General features: G+C 42.6%; 2 protein-coding genes across 2 annotated transcripts in view; both read right to left on the reverse strand.

The window, feature by feature from the left end:
* Positions 1 to 6,398, reverse strand: part of CTNNAL1 (catenin alpha like 1) — a 61,881-nt gene extending 55,483 nt beyond the window's left edge. The window contains exon 1 of the mRNA XM_082624529.1: positions 6,168 to 6,398. Coding sequence (XP_082480655.1) covers positions 6,168 to 6,308 — 141 coding nt within the window. The 5' untranslated portion in view covers positions 6,309 to 6,398. The remainder of the gene's footprint in view (positions 1 to 6,167) is intronic.
* Positions 6,399 to 9,384: 2,986 nt separating this feature from the next.
* The window catches only part of TMEM245 (transmembrane protein 245), a 102,413-nt gene continuing 89,285 nt past the window's right edge, over positions 9,385 to 22,512 (reverse strand). The window contains exon 17 of the mRNA XM_082611024.1: positions 9,385 to 13,389. Coding sequence (XP_082467150.1) covers positions 13,344 to 13,389 — 46 coding nt within the window. The 3' untranslated portion in view covers positions 9,385 to 13,343. The remainder of the gene's footprint in view (positions 13,390 to 22,512) is intronic.

Consider the following 22,512-nt stretch of genomic DNA (forward strand, 5'->3'; position numbering starts at 1 on the left):
TGTGGGAAGATAAGAAAGCAAGTGAAGGCCCAGGGAGGAAGAAAAAAAAAAAAAGGTAGTAGGCCAGATAAAAGAACAAAGCTTTAATTCCCTGGGACCTGAAAAACAAGGGAGTCAGCCCAGGACAGAGAAGTTCATCCCTGGGCTTAACTCATTAGTAAATTCTCAAAATTATTAGACAGAAAAATCAGCTAATCAGCTATAGCAACCAGTATAGAAGAAAACACACCAAATCATGAGGAGGTCTTTAAAAGCAGGAAAAAGGGCACTTTCACTCTCTTTATACACTATTTATGTGTTTTTCCTTTGCAATTAAAAACACATATATTCGGGCTTCCCTGGTGGCGCAGTGGTTGAGAGTCCGCCTGCCGATGCAGGGGACGTGGGTTCGTGCCCCGGTCCGGGAAGATCCCACATGCCGGGGAGCGGCTGGGCCCGTGAGCCATGGCCGCTGAGCCTGCGCGTCCGGAGCCTGTGCTCCGCAACGGGAGAGGCCACAACAGTGAGAAGCCCGCATACCGCAAAAAAAAAAAACAAAAAACACCTATATTCACATACACAAATCAGCAGATGTATTCATCTCCAACTTAGTGAGACAAAGATCCTAAGAAGCTTCCAGGACAACGCAGAGAGAAATGGGAAGACAGGGGAGCTACCCTGGAGAGTTATTAAAGGGTCTGTATAACGGTGAGTGAAGTAAATCTATCACAGACAGGAAAAGACTAGTGGGTGGTGGAATAACATTCCACACCAGGGTGGAGCTGTGTGGCAGATATCCCTCTTCCCTTCCTTGGATAAAAGCATTGTAAGACTGGGAGTGGGAGTTTTGACAGGAAGAATAAAGTGATTATTAAAGAAGGTGGGGAGCTGCTCTGTAGAAAATGTGCTTGGGACTTAGCCCAGGGCTTTTAAGAAATCATCTGAATTAGGAAATATACAACAAATGAGTGTATAGAACACGTATGCATACCATTTAAAGAAACGAAAGGAAGACAAAACAAACCTACCACCAAGCTTAAGAAAACATTAGCAGCACCTCTGACAACCCATGTGCCCTGAGGGCCCCTCCCTTTCTACATCACCCCTCACCCCCCGCCCCAGAGGAAACCACTGCTCTGATTCTGTGTTCATCATTCCCTTATTATAACTATTGCACATATGTTATATCCTTAAATGATGTATGGTTTTGTTTTGCCTGTTTTGAACCTTTAATTTTTTTCCCCTTAACATTATGCTTTTGAGATTCATCCATATTGATAATTATAGCTATGGTTTATTCATTTCACTGCTGCATAGTATCTCGTATGAACTTAGCACATTTTATTTAAACATCCTACTGCTAAAAGACCTTTGGGTAGTTTCCAGTTTGGAGCCATTAGAAGTAAAAAGACTATCAACATTCCAATCTATGTCTCTAATACAGGTGCAGGATTTTCTCTAGGGGTATGGATTTAACAGTGAAATTCCTGGGCCTTAGGTAATACCCACCTTGAACTTTATTACATCAAACTGTTTTCCAAAACTGTTGTACTATGGACATTTCCATCAACTCCACATTCCTCACCAACGCTTGTTCTCACTGCAGCTTTAACTTGCACTTCACTGACTTCTAATAAAGTTGAGCATCTTTTCACATATCTTTTAGACATCTGTTTCCTCTTCTACAAGATGAGTATTCATTTTACCAATTTTTAATGGGTAATCTTATTTTTTTTTTTTTTTTTTTTTTTTTTGCGGTATGCGACGCGCAGGCTCAGCGGCCATGGCTCACGGGCCCAGCCGCTCCGCGGCATGTGGGATCTTCCCGGACCGGGGCACGAACCTGTGTCCCCTGCATCGGAAGGCGGACTCTCAACCACTGCGCCACCAGGGAAGCCCGGTAATCTTGTTTTTGATTCATTGGAGTCCTTTATTTATCCTGGGTGCTACCAATCATTTGTTGGTTATTTGTGTTGCAATCATATTCTCCCACTTTAAGGCTTATCCTTTCAACTTTGATGAACAAAGATTCTCCATTTTTTAAAAAATTTATTATATTTTTACTTTTGGTTGCATTGGGTCTTTGTTGCAGTGCGCGGGCTTCTCATTGTGGTGGCTTCTCTTTTTGTGGCGCACGGGTTTAGGTGCTCCGCGGCATGTGGGATCTTCCCAGACCAGGGCTCGAACCCGTGTCCCCTGCATTGGCAGGCAGATTCTTAACCACTGTGCCACCAGGGAAGTCCAATTCTCCACTTTAATGGAGCAAATGTAGTAATTTTTGCTTAGGGTTTATACTTTCAGTGTATTAAGAAATCTTTTCCCACCTTGAGGTGGTGAAGATATTGCCCAATTTTTTTTCCTAAAAGTGTTTTAAGTTTTTTACTTTCATATTGATACTTTTAATCCATTTGGAATTGGGATTCAATATCATGTGTTTCTATTCAGATAACCAATTGTTCCCATTTTTTAAGAAGTTCTTCCTTTCCCCACTGATGAGCAGTGCCAATTCTGTGAATTATCAAGTTTCCGTATATGTGTGGATCTGTTTCTAGGTTCTCTATTCTGTTTCACTAGTCTATTTGTCCATCTCTGTTCTTAAACCCACATTGTCTTAATCACTCTAGCTTTATAATAAGACTTGAAATCTGGTAGAGCAAGTCTACCCACCTTGTTTCTCTTCTGGCTATTCTTGGCTATTTGCTCTTTCATACAAATTTTAGAATTACTTTTATCAAATTCTACTAAAAAAAATCCTGCTGAAATTTTCATTGGAATTGCATTAAATTTACATATCAACAGGGAAAATTGATATGTAAATAATATCAAGTCAATCTAGCCAGGAACATGGTACTTTTCTCCCATTTATTTAGCTCTACTTTGGCTTTCCATAAAATTTTTAAATTTTCTCCATGAAGTTTGGCCTCTCTTTTGCTATACACATATATACACATATTTTGCTGTCATTTTTATTCTAACTGGTATCACGTTTGAGGATGACTTTTCTGTTTGTTATTAATGTAGAAAGAACAGCAGTTGACTTTAGAAGCCTACATTCAATGAACTTACTAAACTTCCTAACCTTTATAATTTATTTGTAGACTCCAGTTTTCTATGTAGATAATTATATTTTGATTTTTCCTTTCCTACCTTTACACCTTTCACTTCTTGTCTTGTTGCACTGGTTACGATTTCCAGTACAACTGAATAGAAGCTATGAGAGCAGATATCCCTCCTCTTGTTTCTAGTTTAAAGGAAATGTTTATTTTAAATCTGACTTGTTGCTATGATGTTAACTATAGGTTTTCTGTAGGTACTCTTTATCAGGTTAAGGAAGTTTTCTTCTATTACTAGTTTACTATGTGCTCCCTATGATTAGAAGTTGAATTTAACTGAAGCTTTTCTGCATCTATTGCTAAGAATATGTATCGCTTCTAATATGTAAACGCAGAAAATTGTATATATACATTTGTCTAATACTGATGCTGCATTCCTAGAATAAGGCCATTTAACCCAGAACTTTTTACCTGGAGAGTCAGAAGAGGTTAAATGATATCAGGGTAGAAACTCTGCTTAAAACTAACTAAGCTGTACAAGGCAAGCACTACTTGTTCATCTCAAGACCCTATCTCCTCTACGGCACTGTTGCTGACTCATCCGCACCTGCTCTGAGCTCTTAGAGCATTTACTATGGATGATGTTCATCTGACACCTGCCATGTGCTACTCTGTACCTGCCCTGCCTCCCAACTAGAATACAAGTCCCACAAAGAGTAGCAACTAGAAAGCTTACAACAAATGCTTGCCTAAAAAGCTTAAACTTATTCTTGTGGATATGGTGGTAAAACATGAGTTGGATAATAATGCAGCATCCTTAGAAAATGAGACTCCTGGACATGAGTTTTCTAGAGAGCTGCACTTTAATCCACTAATACTCACTAAAACTTAAAAATCATTCTAAACTGTATTTCACACTTAACTGCTTTGTGAGTGTTCTGGCCATGCTTTATATATTTCTTGATTTTAAGCATAAGTTAACTTTTCTGTTGTTGAGTGCAGTTAATCATTAGGAATATCAGTTAGAATAATGCTAAAGATACAGCTGTGGACACATACTGTGTGGAATGCAGAACCTCAGCTATGGCCCTGAATAAGTCTTTAACAGGGAAGGAAAAGAAAAAAAAAAGCTGGCATTTTCCCCCTTTGGCATTGACCTCTAGTTAACTCTCAGCAGCCAATTCACGTTTCCTCCTCCACTCTCCTACTCTCTCCACCCTCTCTTACTCCAGAATTACACAATGCAGAACGCTAGGATACATTTTTAGCAGTGATACTGTGAAAAGTTACCATTTCTCCAGATTACAACAACCTTCCAGCTTGTTTTTCCATTGTGGACTCTCTTCTCTGTACCTGCTACTGGCTGACCTCATCACCGCCCCTAATCTCTAGGGAGAACAAATATTGTGTAGCTAACAGCACAGACTCTGGGACCAGGCTGCCTGGATTCAAACTCCAGTTCGACATTTACAGGTGAAAGTCCCACTACAAGTCACTTAACCTCATTATTCCTCAGTTTCCTCATTCATATAATGAGAATAAACATATCTCTACCTCGTAAGATTGTTATGAGAATTAAATGAATTAATATGTATACAGTGCTTAGAACACGGCCTAGCGCATAGTAAGCATTATATCTGGATTGTTAAAAAAAAGAAAAATGGACAAAATACCACTCTCTTAACTCTCTCTCTTAAAACTACTCCAGTATTTTTCACTCTGTGTTGTGGTTGTGTTGGCGGTGGTAGTGGTATTCTTTTGTGGGAGGGGCAGTGCAGACATCACTAACTGATCCTCAACTCATCCCACCTGTCAGTGCTTCTTTCAGACCTGGAAGGAAAGGGGGATGGGGAGTGTCAGGGTTATTCATTCACTGTTCTGTTAGCCAGGCTAAAATGAGCACAGGTGAAGAAAATGGGGCTGTTTATTTAATCAGCATAACAGGAATCTAGGGGCATGTATGACTGCTGTTTTCAAATATCTGCAGGGCTGGGATGGAGAACAGATAGCATTGGAAATTCTACGGAATAGCTACAGGCTCCCCATCACTGAGCATGTTTAAGCAGCTGACTGGTGACCAGCTGTTAAGGATGATGTAAGAATTCTTAAATTTAGCATCAGATAAACTTTAAGATTCCTTCTACCTGTAAAATCTTGGCAATGCTAACGTGAAGCATCAAGATGTTACAGTCTCGTTGTGAGTCACACATCAACGAGCTCCTGAAGGCACAGAATTCTTCACTCCCCACAGTGAAGCACATCACAACAGATCTAGGTGAGGAATTCCAGCCCGGAGGCTGCGTAAACTCGGCTCACAGTAACAAAAACTTCTCTAAAGCTACGCGCATCAATTAGCTGATTCCAGACTTCTGCTGGGACCAATAAATTCAATAAAGCATACATTCCCAAATGGGGTTTTGCAAAAAGATGTGTACCCGAATTAACTATCAGACGGTCCTTCACTTCACCCTTCCGAGGCCGGACAAAAGCCAACTGAAGTGAGCAGAAAGGTTAAGGGGAAGGGGCCGGGGTGAACGGGCGACTGGCGAGCCGACTCACACTCCGGGGAAAGGGACAAAGGCCTAGGGGAGAGGAGAGCACGCTGGACTTGGAGGCCGGCAGCAACGCCCCAGCCAGACTGGCCACAGTCCGGGTTTGGACTGGAGGTGCAAAGGTGTGCGGGCAGTGGGTTAAAGAGCGGCAGCGAGGAGGGCCCCTAAGTTCCAACGGAGCCCCCGCGGGGGTCCCCTCTGCCCCCGGGGAGCTGGCCTCGGGGAGCCAGGGGCCACCGGAGCCGCAGCCCCGAGGAGGGTCCTGTGGGGAGGCAGGGCGGCGCACCTGCGGCCGGCACTCAAGTCCGCACGGGGCTCCCCGCCCCGCAGCCTCCGCTGCTGCTCAGCCCACTTAGCCCCGCAGCCGGATTTCGGATGGTCCCGACTCCCGCCGCCTCAACCAAGGCCAGTCCTCAAGCCCCAGACAGGCGGTCCGACACTGACGCCGGAGTCCTGGCGCGGAATGTGGGGCAGCAGCTGCCTCCCGCCCGGCCCGGCCCGGCCCCTGCCGCGAGACCTACCGCCGCCATCGCGGGCCGCGGCCGGAGGGAGACGCAGGGGCCGCGCGCGCGCGCCCCTTTACCTGAGAAACCAGCGGGAGCAGCGTCTGCTCCACCGAGCGAGTTTTGATCTCGAGTCCGGAGTCGAAGGCGAGGCCAAACGGGCCGGAGCCGTGCACTGCCCCGGCGGCGGCACCGCCGGCCGGGCCCGGAGAGGCGGCCATGGCCCTCAGCCCGTCGCGAAGCCCAGACGCCGCGCCGCTGCGGACCTGCCGCCCGCCAGCCTGCTTGCGCTCCGCAGCTGCGATGCACCCGCGCCGCCCGAGGCCCCACCCCGCCGGGCCCACCCCCGGCACGGCCCCGCCCACTCTCCGCCTCCACGCGCCCCAGTCTGGAGTCCGCCCTGCAGCCCCACCCCCTAACCCGGGCCCCGCCCCTTCTGTCCTCTGTCCCAAATCCCCATCCTGTCTCTCTCAGATCATTCCTTAGTGGGTTCCACACACGTCTCGCCCCTTCTAGAACAGAGAAACAAGATACCCGAGGGCGTCCCACGGCCACGTGGCTTCTTACCAGGGCAAAGACATCGTGCCAAGCGAAGCTTCCCATGCTCCCCAAAAGTGACTCGTCCTAACTCCGAATTCCCCGCGATTACTGGAACCTGCGCTGGGATTGAAACTAACTGGTAGACCGGGACCAGAGTCAAGCCTGTAGGGAAGGGCTTTTACCGTAAGACGGGAATTCTACAGGTTATAGTTTTTCTGGAGCTTCTCGGGAACGTCCCATTTCCCCCTTCCACCCTGCTCTTTTCCTAACCGTATCTTTCTCACAGTTTCAGCTGGACTGAAGATGAAACTTTTGATAATGCAGTCGTTTGAGGAGTATCTGGGTACTCGGCAAGAAAACAGTGATCTGGGTATCTTCAAGCTACTGTTCAGAATTACTCTTCAAAAGGAAATTAAATAGAACATATGGAAAAACTTCACCTCTGCTCAACACTATTACTTTTTAAAACTACTTTTCAAAATTACTTTTCCCCTCGTGCCTAGCACAGAGCAGTTTCTCAACAGCTGTTCAGTAACTGAAGATCATTAGTGTGTATCTCTGACTAAACTCACTTAAGGGTAAGGCTAAGAATCAAGGAGCCCCTGTGTGATGGAGATGGGAGGGAGAACTGGACACCTGTGACCCTAAAGTTTCCAGAAGCAAACCCAGAGGAGGCTGACAGAAGCACACACCCTGTGAAAGGGTCCTAGGCTTATGCAACAGACTGAGAAACATGAAGAAATATTTTGTGAACTAGCATATTTGCCAATAAGAAACTATCAAGAGTAGAAAACAATCTGAATCTGAGGCTGGCTAGTCCACCCCTTACACCTTTGCCAGGATCATTTTCTCCATCTATAATGTCAGATTGATGAGCTGAATACCACACCAGCTCGAGGTGTCAGAAAGCTCTTTCCCAAGCACTGAGATGTGTTTCAAAATACCTCCACTTGGGGTTCAGCTCCATCTGCTACTGCTGCGTAGATTATCTTTGCTATTGAAGATAGCCATACCTTAGGTTTGTTTTCTTCATTCAAAACATGTAGTTCTTTTATCCAACTTTTGAGTCTCACTCCCCAGCCACCCACCTCATCACTTCCTTATCTACCAAAAAGTCACCTTCCCCTGGGCTCTGAGGGCTCCAGCCTTAGCCTTGGACCTTTTCACCTCTTTAAGGTGCTCAGCACCCACTCCACAGGTACATCTTCCCTTATGTAAGTTGCCCATATTTCATAAAAATTCAGTGTCAGCACTGGTGTCAAAGAAAAGGCAAGATATAAGGCCTAAGAGATGGATGTATTCTTGAAAGTTTGACTTCACTGAAGACCAAATTTCTCAACAGAAATGAGACTAAGTTTACCAACTGATTCATTCAACACATTGTAATTTTATTTCAAAATATAAATATTTTGCATTTACAAAGATGTTACATCAGTTGGTTGTCAAAGCAAGTTAAAGCTAAGAAACAGTTTGTGAGAATAAAGGTGTATTGTTGTATTTGAATAATCTTTTTTTACTTTCAAACCATCTCTACTTTGCCTGAGAATGCAAAGATGATACATTTTCCAGAAGTTACATAAGCAATTAAAACTATATATCTAGGGCTTCCCTGGTGGCGCAATGGTTGAGAGTCCGCCTGCCGATGCAGGGGACACGGGGTCGTGCCCCGGTCCGGGAGGATCCCGCATGCCGCGGGCAGCTAGGCCAGTGAGCCATGGCCATTGAGCCTGCGCGTCTGGAGCCTGTGCTCCGCAACGGGAGAGGCCACAACAGTGAGAGGCCCGCGTACCGATAAAAAAAAACAAAACTATATATCCAATCTTGGTTTCAAAATCAAATGGTATTTGAAATACACTCCAATCACCTAGACAATCACCTAGACAAGTGGCACGGCAAAAGCACAAAAGAAGGGTTTTCTTTGGGATAACTACAATTGGAGTTACACTTTCTGGGTCACTGCCATAAAAAATAGTATTTGTTAAGAAGCCAAAATGATGTTTAAGATCTGCTTCCATACCTTTCATAGTTAAAATATAAAGCTAGAAGAAAAAGTAAGAAACCAGGTGTGGAGTAAAGAATTCTGGACTTGGAGTCAGAAGCTCTGCACCTGAATTCTGGCTCCATTATTTTGTGGTATAAACTTAAGGGAAAAATCACAAAAACCTTTGAGCCTCCAGTGCCTCATCTGATAATACTTACACCTGCCTGTCTCACAGGGCTGTTATGAAAGCATTCTGAAAACTATAAAGTGCCACACAAAAAAGCATTATTAAAATGTAATATCAATATATCACCACTGTATTTGCACACTAACTGATCTTTGAAAAACTTTCAAAACTAAAACACAAATACTGATTCTACACACCATAGGTAGAAAAGAATCTATACTTGAGGTATAGTTCTGAATAGCAAATACGTTTTCTTTCTGGTATCTCACTAAACTTTGAGATATATTACGGTTTACATGGTGGATGTACCATTCAGAATTCCATTAGGGATGTCTTCTAAAAGACCTGTAAACTTTTATTTGAGAGCCATGTTTCCCAAAGGACATGGAGTCCTTGGAGCTGCTCTGAGAAAAGGAGGATGGGGCGCAGTTTAAGGTCAAATAAGTCTCGTAAACACAGTCTTTGTCCCCTTATAAATTCACAATATATAAGAACACATTAAAAACTCTTCGAAGTCCTACAGAAAGGAAACAAACTCAGCATTCCTCAATTTTAACTGACCTTGGAGTCCCCACCCCCCCACCCCATAAACACTTTTGTTCTCTTGTAACATCTAATAACATCCCTGGCAACTACTGCTATAAGGAACACATTTTTCCAAAAGCTGCTCAACTACAAGAGAAAGGGAAGAGAAGTAGAACAAAGGGCTGAGAGAAAAAAGAACTTACTCTGCTCTGAATTGTTACTGACTGGCTCTGTGTTAGAAAAGACACTTTAACCTGTGGATTTGTTTCCTTCTCTAGAAAATGACAGGATCACCTAATTAGATAAGGCTCATCTGGCACAGAATTTCTGACTCCAGGATGCAGGCAGAACATCTTGATTTGTAATTCTCTTGATTATTTTTGAACTACCAAAAAAATTAACTGTTCAGTGGTTTCACATAGCATTCATATTTTTTGCAGATCCTCGATAAGTTAATGAAATGAATATATTTTAATGGCAAAATGGGTAAAGACAAGAAGTACATAAAAAACAAAGAAATACTTGTTCTTGGCGGGAACTAGCATTTGGAAGTATGTTGCCAGAGGCTATAGTTCTACTGCGAAATGCCTAGTCTAATACTTTTGTAAGGATCTTGGAAGACCCTTAGAGGAGACTGCAGGGGTTTTCCTATAAACCTTGAGGTTGAAAGTTCTGGATAACTCACCTAAAATTACTTTGCTCTAATCTAACCCCTCATAGCCTGAATTTCTGAGCATTTCTTGCTCAGTAGCGACACATCCTGAAGCTCTAAATACAACCAAAGTGGGAACTAGGGGTACTAGCAAGTCCTGATGGGTCACGATGGGTTCTTGTTAAGACCAAGGTTAGCCAGAGGACCTCATCTGCAAGCCCTTTAATGGAATAAACTGCTATTTCCAAAGCTACTTAGTTTGTTTAAATAACACTTCTTGGGTATCAAGAGTCAATTTGCACCAGTCTCAGAAGTCAAGGGAAAACTCTGCCAGCTAACCACCTCTAATGGAAATGGGTGTTAAGAATCCTTGCAAACTTAAGAATAAATAAAACTGGTATCTAAGGCAGCCTGGCAGAGATCACTTCCAGAAACAGAGAGCGTGATAGGAATTTTGGAAATGAAGCTGGACTTACATGACATGGAGTTTATGCTGAAAATCCCGTGCCTCATTCTCGGAAAAGAGAGGAACATACTGTGTGGGGAGATCTTATCCCCTCCATTCAGTTTACAATTGAGTAGTGAATGGGACCTTCAAACTCATCTTCAATAAAGCTATAACATGCAGGACATTGTGATAGGATTTCTGTACTATGTTTTTACTGAAGCTACTTCTACTTCATCAATGCATTATCTGTTCCTAGGGAAACTTCTTCTTTCTGGGTCAAATCCTGAGAATCATCTTTGAGACTTGAGCTTGAAACTCCTACTCTTTCATATCATTTGATCTCAATGCCTTATGAAGATCTGTAAAACCTCCTCACTGTATCCGAGGGGGCATGTTCTCTCTGTTTTTGAGGGTTCCAGGAAGACCTTCCCCAGCTGCAGGGACTTCAAGTCCTTAGGCTGTTGCTGGAGTACTGGGGCAGTTCAAGTTTCCTGACAGGACTGGGGAGTACTCTGGGGTACCTCTGCTCCTGATACCTCAAGGTGATACTACATCATTGCTAATTTTGGCAGCTCTAAACTATTCTCTTAGGGCTCCGAGTCCCTCTCTAAGGACCTGGTATTCACACTAATAATGATGACCAGCAAGAGCCATATATTACCTCAAATTTATACTTTTGCAATATCACTTTACAGACTAAAAGCACTTTGGAAGAACATAATTTGCATATGCACACTAACTCACTGTGCGTAATACTCGCCTCTCATAAATATGTGCTAATCACAGCTGTAAACTTCTCAGTATACCATCAACAACAACAAACCTGATTTCTTTCTTAATACTTTTAATGCAAAATTTTTAATTTTAGCAATACACATGATCTGGCTAAGATTCAAGGTGAGAGAAGGCCTTCTTATGAGTTATCCCCTACAGCACCCTGTACAGTGCCCGGCATAGAACCTAGAGTCCGGCAAACTCTCAACCAATGTTTTACTGAATGAATAACTGAACAAGTGATTAAAGAATGAGTTACTTAGTGCCACTTAGTGCCAGATGTAACACTTGGTGGAATACCAGATTGTAATTGTTGGAAGGATTCACAGGAAATATATGAGATCTGTACAGTCTACTCTACAGACAAAGACCTCATGGTAGCCTCTTTCCTAGACGGACTTTTTCTGAAGTAATATCAGAATAAATTTAAAGTATTATCATTAACTATGCTTCTCAATGAGAAGATGTTTTAGAAAAAGATGATTTCTACTTTTAAATGTTTTCCAAAAATGAAATCTTTGTTACTTAAGAACTCTTTCTCCTCCATACTCCTCTGGGGGCGGAGAAAGAGCCTGAAGATTGTTTTACACAGTGGAAAGGGCACAAAGCTAAGAGCTGGGTTCTAGTCCCAGCCCTGTCATTAACCTTAGGACAAGTCTATGCAATAGAACAGGACACCTATTCTACCTCATAGCACTGGAAAAATTGTGTAAGATATTAAAAGAAACACTACAATATAGCAGAGTTGGCAGAGTGTGGAGTCAGAAAGATGAGGTCAAATTTTACTAAACTTCACAACTTTTGAGTTGGTCACTTTTCTGAACCTTACCTTCCCCATCTGTGTGAAACTGTTGCAAAATAATGTAAAGCTATATGAAAGCTGATGTGAAGTGCTTGTGAGATAATATGTGCAAACAGACTTGGTCAAATGTAGAGCACTACGTGGTTACTGGGATCTCTGAGATAGTTTAAAAGTCATCATTGAATTCAACAAGCATTCATCTAGAGTCTACGTGCGGGCTTCCCTGGTGGCGCAGTGGTTGAGAGTCTGCCTGCCGATGCAGGGGACATGGTTTCGTGTCCCGGTCCGGGAAAATCCCACATGCCGCGGAGTGGCTGGGCCCGTGAGCCATGGCTGCTAAGCCTGCGCGTCCGGAGCCTGTGCTCCTCAATGGGAGAGGCCACAGCAGTGAGAGGCCCGCGTACCGCAAAAAAAAAAATAATAATAATAGAGTCTATGTGCAAGGCACTGTGCTAAGTGATGGGAAAATACCTCACAGATATAAAATTTTACTGCTAATAAAACTAATTGGTCAAATTCCAAATAGTGAAACAGGGATACTTTTAATGAATCAGAGCACTGCTGCCCCTGAGATTTTCTTCTTAAAACATTTGGAAAGAAAAACATTACAATATGAATTCTATCATACTGTTACCATTAATAGCAGCTTAATAAGAATTTAATTTCAATGTGGTCAGCCAAGTTTTTAAAATTTGGCAATAGAGCAGTAGGGGATGGAGGGAGAAGGGGAGGAAGAGCTTCGGTCTTTCTGTGGTCTCCTGTGGTTGTAACATACAACTAACTGAACTTCAAATAAGCCACCTGCCCTTACACTGAAGATTTGCTCTTCCTTACAGAGAGGACCATACACTGTGGAAGAAGGGAGAAGACTCATTTTTCCCACTCAAGCAACTACATTCTCAAAAGTGAAAGCCCTCTTCATGGAAAAGTGACTGTCACAGAAACGTTTAAGAACAGATTTCTTAAAACAGGAGAAAACTACATTGTATACAGCAGGTAGTTTAGGACTCTTTAAAAAACTTTATAAATACATATTATAATATACATAACCAAAGTGGGAAAATTTCAAGCCATGGTACCAGTTTATAAACTGAAACTTTTCAAGCCATCTTAACAACAGTTAAGTGAGTAAACCACATTTCTGAGCTCCAAAGCTGTGCTTTAAAATGCAAAGCACAGCAAGTCCTCTCTTGTCCGGGCATTCTGTATGGAAGGCTAGGAGGCTTCTGCTTCTTCTCCTGGGCTCTGTTTGCCAGGCACAGCTGAAAGGATAGGAGGCCACAGCTGAGCTAAACTCACAGTCAAGGTTGAATTTCCCAGAGAAATCACTGCGGTTTAGAAACCAAGTCAGTCTACTGAAGGCTTCAGATCTTCAGAAATGTCACGGAAAGCCCTTTAAGAAGAAAGACAGAATGATTAGTTTTGCTTTTGGAAAAGGGGAAAAAATAAAACCACAGAGAAGGGAGGGAGGGAGGGAGGGATGGAGGAAGGAAGGAAGGAAGGAAGGAAGGAAAGAAAAATAGCATCTAACCAGTAATTCATTGCCACAGAATATCTTATTTTTATAATTTGAGAGCCTTGATGAGGTTATGTAGTCACTATTTTTTTCCTGATATTTTCACTGAGTATTGTTTCAAAGTCTGATAGCTGTCTCTCAATCTTTAGTAACAAGAACTCCAGGTTTTTGGAGGGTCCATCCAAAAGACTATTTCCCCAGACTCTCTTGAAACTAATGACCATGTAACTAAGATCTGGCCAATTCGAAGTGTTGAGTGAGTTCTGGACAGTGTACTTAAAAGAGAAGGGTAATCTTCAATCCTTCCCCCTTCTTGCTGACTAGAAAGTAGACACAATGATGTTAAAGAGAAAATCATTAAGAGACCAAAGATTAAACGTTAGCAGGATAAGTTTTATTGCAAAATAGGAAAACTGACCCAGCAATGTCCAAGCTCTGAGGATTGTGGTTCAGGGCAGGAGAAATGGGGTAGGTCTTTTCAACAGATGACCTTGTATTTGTACCGTCTCTAACCTACATCAAGCAAGCCAAGTAAATGTAGCTAATTGGCAGGCAATATCTGGGTTGGATGGAGGTGGTCTGCTGCATCTTTGAGGTGCCTACCTTAGGACTATAAAAGCTAGTTGGCCTTTGCTACGTAATTTTTACGCCCAAGCTAAGATGATATCACCCAGCCAGGTCTGCATCTGTGTTGGCAGCCACATGGCCAGGTCAGAGTTTATCAATGAACATGAGCTCAAGCACCCATCTTAGATGAAAAGACCTCACACCAAGGCTGGCGTTAAGGTAGGGCAAAGCTTGGCATGGATGTTTGTGGAACAGACACACTAGTCCTGATCTGCCTGCCTCTGCACTTCTTACACCCAAGAGAGAAATAAACTTCTGGCTCATTTAAGTCACTGTTATTTTAAGTTCTACTGATGGTGGATTTTTTTGAGTTTGTTTTTTGGTTATAATACAGGCAAATCTATCTTAACTGATACAGATATGAAGCACAAGTTTATTACCATCCTTTTAGACAGAGGTTGCCTTGCTCCTTTACAACAATGTCACCAATTAGGAGGGTTCAACAGGCAGGGCAGAGGTAAATTAAAGACTAACCCTTTAGCACAATGTAGGAAGTACTTTAATGTCAAGAGGGGCACAGGTAAAATGTTACAGAAAAAAGATTACATTCAAGGATGCTCAGTTATCTCAAGGCTCCTTCACTGCATGAGGCCCTACATCTAAAGGAACAGCTTTGAGGAAGGGGTAAGCTTCCTGGCTATGGTTCCTGTGGCTCTGAAAGGGTTTATATGTGACATGACTGAACCCCATGTTGAATATATGCTGATAGGTCAAAGAATTGGAATGAATTTTTCCTTAAATATTTTTTATTTATACCTGGAGAAAAATTCCCCCAAACTAAGATTTATACAGACACAAATGTTTTATATATATATTAATATCCATCTATCTCTACATCCATCAAATCAGGGTTTCTCAACAGCCGCACTGTGGACCATTTTGTGCATTGTAAGATGTTTAGCAGCATCCCTGCCTCCACCTACTACAGCTGTGATGATGAACATGTCTCTAGACATTGCCAAACGCCCCCTGAGGGGAGCAAAATCACACCCTCCTCCCATGAACCATTGCCCTATATAGCTATCTACCCATTTATTTATATATCTATTTTTCACAGTCTCACCTAAATTTTTGTTTTTACATTTGTGTATAGGCAAAGCTGGCTACAAGTTGCCTCAGACTATATGAATTTCAAGTAGCACTTAATTCTGGGAAGCCCTGGAAAATCTTTAAAACCAATAACCAAAAACTTGTCAATATTTCAAAGTATTTTCCAACACCCAAAACGGTTTGTAAACTCATTCTTTGATACCTTTTCAACTTTCTAAGATACCCGCAAATTTGAATCTCTAACTCTTCAATTCCCCTAAATTATGAATGAAAATTTCTGCCTCAGGGCAAAGATGCATGAAATAAGATTAAGACTGTGGTTCGCCTGGCGACTGCTTTCTGTTGACAAGTAAGCTTAGCTGTGACCTTGAAATTCATACCTGCTATTCAATTCCGCCTCCAGGCCAAGAAAGTCTCCACAAGGACTCAGAAGAAAGAAAACAAAGTGAAGCAAGCTAAGAAAACACAGGGGGCGGGGGGGGGGGCGGAGCGGAGGTAATGTGTGTGTAAAACCCTATAGAAGTAACACTGATCTTAACTGAACCTCAATTATCTCCTGGAAAACAAACTCCATAAGCTAGAGATAGAGAAATAATTTCTTTCTGGCCTCATCAAAGGCACAGTACTAACTAATCTGCAGGGCTCATAAATCTGTAACTCTCTAGATTAGGAAGAAACAAAGGAATAAATATTGCATTGACAGTATTTCCTTCTTTCTTTCTTTTTTTTTTTTTTGGCCTCAACGCGCAGCTTTCGGGATCTTAATTCGCCAACCAGGGATTGAACCCAGGCCCTCGGCAGTGCAAGTGCCGAGTCCTAACCACTGGACTGCCAGGGAATTTCCTTAACAGTATTTCTAAAAATGGCAAATGTCCTACCTAAACCATCTAAATACAGTATTCTTTCCCAAGCCATAAGGCTTATTACGCTCCTTTGAACCATAGTGGTAGAATTTCTCAAGAACAAGCAATGCACAATGGGGCCACATGAGACTGGGGGGCACAGAGGACTGCTGTTAACATTTTATAGTTCCTTTAAGAGCAATGGAGATTGTGCGGTGTGATTTCTCATTTACAATCTCTGCTCCTTGGAAATATTTTGGGATCTGCTTCCCTTGAAGTTTCAATGAGATTTTAAAAAATCCATTTATGTGAATGTTTAAATCTTTTCTGATTTAACAACTTAAGAGTTGTTGACACCCAGCCTCCCAGAGAAGCAGAGTAAATTGTGGATGTTTAACTTACTTTCGTTGGCTCAGGATAGCAAGTGTGTATTTCCTAGACCCTCACCCGCACATCTTGTGACAGAGCACGTGTCATCTCTATTACGTACATTCCTCCCCTTCCAAAAATTTGGAATAAAGTTCTAAGGCTGGAGTTTACCATGGCCCCTCCTCTTTTTATCAGCCTCACAGTTACACTGCAAAAATCTTTTAATCTGATCTGCTCTTGGTTTCACTCATCTATTAATTCATCAAATTTTCATTGAGCACTTTCTATTTGCCAAACACCATGCCAGGAATGGTAACACAGCTGTAAACAAGTTAGACATAGTTCCTACCTTCAGAAAGCTTACCAATTAGTGGAAAGACAAACACACATTTATATAATAGGTATTAAGTTAGGATACGTGGAAGATGCTATGGGAACACATAGCAGGGACATCTTATCTAGTCTAGAGAGTTCTAGTAATGCTTCTCCAAAGAAGAGTACTTTAAGTAAAGGTTATGATACTGGACTTGGCTAGAAAGGGGGTAGTATTCTTTACAGAGGGGAAAACATGTGCAAAGATCTCACTGATTCCACAAAACTAAACAAGTTCAATATCCCTAGAAAAGAAAATGTAAGGCAGGCAACAGAGAGAGATGAGTCTGCTGAGGGAGACAGAAGGCACGAAAAGTCTGATGGGCCGATTTAAAGTTTCAACTTCATCTTGAAGGCCATGGGAAGCCACCACGGGAATTTTAAGCAGCAGAGGCATTTAACAGTTATGCTCCAGAAAAACCAGAGAACAAGATGGGAGGGAAGTAAGACTAGAGGCAGGGACCAGTGAAGAGGATGTTGAAGAAATCCTGGCATTGGGTCAACACCATTGGGAAGACAGAGGAATGAACAGGTTCAGGAAAGTTTTCAAGTGACAGTGTCAAAGGAGAAGCACCCACCAACGGAGGGGGAGCAGAGTCCAGCCCCCCTCCCACCTCCAGTTCTCCTTTGTCCCTCATCATCCTAAACTGGAACGATGGGGAGTACACTCCAACTGAAATCCTTAAGGTCAATGTAAAGACCTGGAGGCGTGGTGACTGTTTTTTGGAGAACATCTTCATATCTTATTTTGCAAAGACAAAAATAACTTCTTGCTCTATAAAAAGTAGGATGTGTTACACCGTAGCTTAACTGCCAAATACTGATCTTTCTTGACTTAGGATGGTATTACGTCCCAATAAACCCACTGTAAGTTGAAAATATCAAGTCAAAAAGCATTTAATACACTTAACCTACGAAACATCATAGCTTAGCCAAGCCTACCTTAAACATGCTCAGGACAGTTACATTAGCCTACAGTTGGGCAAAATCATCTAACACAAAGCCAGTTTTATAATAAAGTGTTGAATGTCTCATGTAATTTACTGAATGCTGTACTGAAAGTGAAGAACAGAACGGTTGTCTGGGTACTGCATGGTTGCAGGCCTATCAGTTGTTTCTTTACCTGATCGAGTGGCTGATTAGGAGCTGCGGCTGCTGCCGCTGCCCAGCATCACAAGAGAGTATCGTAACGCGTATCACCAGCCCAGGAAAAAGCAACATTCAAAGTTTAAGTACAGTTTCTACTGAATGTGTATCACTTTCATACCATCACAAAGTTGAAAAAATCGTAAGTTAAACCTTCTTAAGTTGGGGACCATTTGTAATTTCTTTTATGAAAAGATACTGAACTTTGTTTGAACTTTGGGTATTAAATCATGAAAGATAATCACAGTCAGGTTAAGATAATGCTTCTAAAAACAGCAATGAGTTACTAATTACTCTATCCTAGAAAAAGATAAAGCTGAGTTCCTAAAGGGCCACATTCCAGCTGTCACCTCCGGTCATAACAAGGTATGACAGAGGGCAAAGGAAAACTTGAATACAGAGAACAGCGTTCCCACAGGAGTTCCTGCGACAGGCCCTTACTTTCTACTTACAGGTTTTTCTGAGCTTTAACATTCAGAGATTGCTGCTCAGTTTTTGGTAGGAGTGAAATAAGTACATCAAATCAAGTCTGATTATCCTGTCCAAAAATCAAGAAAGTACTTGAAAATGTGTGACAGCAGGGTGTTTTGATCCTTCCCCACACCTCCCAAACAGCCCCAGTGTTAACAGAGAACAGGGGAAGCAATAGGTTCTGATTATTGAATCAAGGCCAAAATAGTTGGGAGCCCAAAGCTGTGCTGTGTCTGCGACATTCACCCTTGTGAAATAGTGCAACCACCACGATCAACAGTGAGAAGCAGAGAAAGGGGGTCCACCCTCCTTCATCTTTCCTTAGGTGGACAGTCATTCATCCGTCTGAAGATACATGGCAGTACACAGAAATAGCCGTGCAAATGGGTCTTCTCAGCCACCAGTGCCTCCATCTGCAATTAGAAGGTGTATCTGCCTAATGGAATGAACAATCCACCCTCCATTATCACACTGTAACAACATGAGAGTTCCTAAGACAAGCCGAACCCTTCCACAGCTCATGCCTCTGTAGGGACTATTCCCTCACAGTCCATTCATTCCTTCAACTAGGAAGAGAGCACTTTCCAAGGTTGACAGGTGCTGTGGATACACCAGTAACTAACATGGACATGACCCCGCAGTAACAGCAACCACAGTCAAGCGGGAAAAGACGAAGAATCAAGTATATAAGTGAAAGTCTTACGAGAATGGAAAGGTACAAGGTGCTATCTGTAAGAGCATTAAACTAGCAGAAGGACGTAACCTAATCTTGGGGGTAGGGAAAGCTGCTCCCATGAACTGACACTTGAGTTGCGATCTGAAGAATGATTAGGAGTTAACTAGGCAAGGAAAGATGGGGGAGGGGGAGAGTGTCCAGACAGAGAAAGCAGCGTGCTTCAAGTCCTAGAGTTTGAATGGAGCTGGTGTCACTGAGGCCCTGACACAAAGCCAATGTAGCTGCAGCTCAGACAGGGGAAAATGTTTCAGAATTCGTGAAGCAGGCACAGGTAGATCATGTAGGGCCTTGGAAGGATTTTGATCTTCCTTGTAAGGACAATGGGAGGCCAGTTTTGGTAAGCACGACCAGATGTGCCTCCATTCTGAAAAGAAAACATCCGCTGCAGTATGGAAAAGGGACTGGAGGACAGTAAGAGTGGACACTGAGAGACCGGCTGGGAGACTGAGATGCCTGCAGCAGTCCAGGTGAGAAACCTAACAGCTGGGCCCAGGGCAGGTGGAACTGGAGAAAAAGGGGAAAGGACAGATTTGAGATAAAACTGATAGGACTTGGTAAAGATGGTTACTGAGGAGATGGAAAGTCATAAGGATGACCACACACTGGCACATATAATTAGAGGGTAACATTTACTGAGGAAGGAAACAGAGGAGAATGTTTTATCTTGTTGAGGCAGGGGGGGAGATGATTAAGGAAAAGAAAGATCTTTAGTTGTAACACACCAGCTCACCTGCTTATTACTATGTGACTAGAGGCAAGTTAACCTCTCTAAGCCTGGATTTCTTCATTTATAAAATATGGAGGGCCTCCCTGGTGGCGCAGTGGTTGAGAGTCCGCCTGCCGATGCAGGGGATACGGGTTCGTGCCCCGGTCTGGGAGGATCCCATATGCCGCGGAGCGGCTGGGCCCGTGAGCCATGGCCGCTGGGCCTGCGCATCCGGAGCCTGTGCTCCGCAACGGGGGAGGCCACAACAGTGAGAGGCCCGCATACCGCAAAAAAAAAATAAATAAATAAAAAATAAAATAAAATATGGAAAACAATCTTTCCTAACCTCACATGAAAACATTGGACAGATTAAGTAAAATAAGACAACGCAGGTAAAGTTTTATCACAGAACTTGGCATGCTGAGTCCCAGTAAATGTCAGTAGGGGTTGTTTGTTACTATTTAAGAGGTCATTTAGACTTTCCACTAGAAAGTGCTGTGTTGAACACATAGTTCCTTCAGGCCTTCTCAAAACCCCATTAGAATGCCAGTAAAAAAGTGTTTTTTTAAAGGCATAAACCTACCTGAAAAAAGAGGAGAAAAAAGAGAACATAAGAGGTTAAGAGCAACAAATTTTTAGAAGATGGAAAGCAGATGAACAACTGCTATGACCCAGCATAACCTAAAAAGCTGAATCCTAAGCCAGAAGTTATTCAGCAAAATTGCCCATAAGGCTCAGGAATTGGTGATATCAAGTAACTTTGGAAGTGGGGTTGAAGGTGGGACTAAACACAGAAGGGCTGCTTTAAAGTGTACTTAAAAAGCAGGAAGACCAAGCTGTCAAACTCTGGGCAGGAGATTAAAAGATCTTTCTCTGAGGAATTTAGCAGCCCCAAAGGGAAACCAAAAAGCACTGACATCAAGGGTTGCACAAGACAATGGTCCTGGCAGATTATATTATGGTAACACACATAATAACCAACCCACAGATCCTGAGTAGTTCACTCTTAACATAAGCCAGTAGTCAAAAATATCCGATACCTGCTATTGTGATTATGTGGTATTAATATGGTGAAGGTGAAGGGATATTACAGATGTAATCAAGGTCCCTAAGCAATTGACTTTAATCAAAATGGCAATATGTTCAGTGGGCTAGGTCTAATCAGGTGAGCCCTTTACAAAAGGGTCTTAGCAGTCAGAGACAGAAGTCAGAAAAATACTCTCCTGCTGTCCTTGAAGAAGCAAGCATCATGTTATGAAATGCCTATGGAAAGGGGCAGCCTCTAGAAGCTACAAGCCTCAGTTCTACAACTGAAAGCAAAGGAATTCTGCCAACAACAGGCAAGCTTGGAAGAGGGCTCCCCAATCTGCAGATGAAATCCCAGCCCAAGCTTACACCTTGACCATAGCCTTGGCAGATCCTAAGCAGAAGACCCAGCTGAATTATGCCTGTACTCCTGACTCATGGACTTTAATATAAATGTATGTTGTTTTAAGCCACTAAGTTAGTGGAAATTTGTTATGTATCATAGAAAAGTAACACAGACCTATATGCCAAAAAAGGTAAATTTTATTTATACAAATAATACCTTAATAAACCAGACCACCCAAAAATATGATAGCAGAAATGGAGACCTCTAAGAAGGTGTTAGAAGATAAAGTTGGAGAAATCACCCAGAAGATGGGAGCCAAAAAGACAGAACCACAAGAACATCAGAGAAAAGGTTAAAAAATGATATGAACAGTGTATGCGGGTCAGCACCAAAATAAAAGTAGTTTTGAAAGGGAGAGAAGGAAATCATTAATAAAATAACTGAAGAAAAATTTCAGAAGCACAGAACATAAATTTCCAGTTTTAAAGGTCACAAAGAGGCTTCCCTTGTGGCGTAGTGGTTGAGAGTCCGCCTGCCGATGCAGGGGACACGGGTTCCTGCCCCGGTCTGGGAAGATCCCACATGCCGCGGAGCGGCTGGGCCCGTGAGCCATGGCCACTGAGCCTGCGCGTCCGGAGCCTGTGCTCCGCAACGGGAGAGGCCACAGCAGTGAGAGGCCCGCGTACCACAAAAAAAAAAAAAAAAAAAAAAAAGGTCACAAAGGCACTTGATACAAGTGCCAATTGGAACAACAACAACAAAATAGATTAAAAACAACAAAAAAGATCCTATAGGTTTTCAAACAGTTAAATTACAAAGAATCAGGAACCAGAAAGGCTTCAGAATTTTAACAACCGTGAAAGCTAGAAAAACAATGAAGAAATAAAGTTCTAAAGGGAAAAAATTTTAAACATAGAATTCTCTACCCAGGCAAACTACTGAGTATGTATGACTTTAGAAGAAGCCTTTTCAGACATGTATCATCCCCCAAATTTACCTCCCATGCATTCTTTCCCAAAAATCTACAGAAGGATGTGCTCCAGCAAAAAGCAGGAATAAATCAAGAAAGAAAACAATATTGGGAAATCATATGGGAAATAAGGATTCCAACAGAGGGGAGAGCTGAGGGAATCCCCAGGGTGACAGCTGTACAACTCTGCTGGAGCAGATCCGAACAATCCAGGAGCAACGTCTTCAGGAAGATAACTTATAGCAAACCAGACGCAACTGAGCATGCTGAGTGAGAGGAGAGGTAAATACCTGGTGCAAAGCCTGGCATTGGACTAATTATAAGTTCACAGAAAACAAA

Source organism: Mesoplodon mirus (genome assembly GCF_964341445.2).
Source record: "Mesoplodon mirus genome assembly, chromosome: 1".
Classification (NCBI taxonomy): Eukaryota; Metazoa; Chordata; class Mammalia; order Artiodactyla; family Ziphiidae; genus Mesoplodon; species Mesoplodon mirus.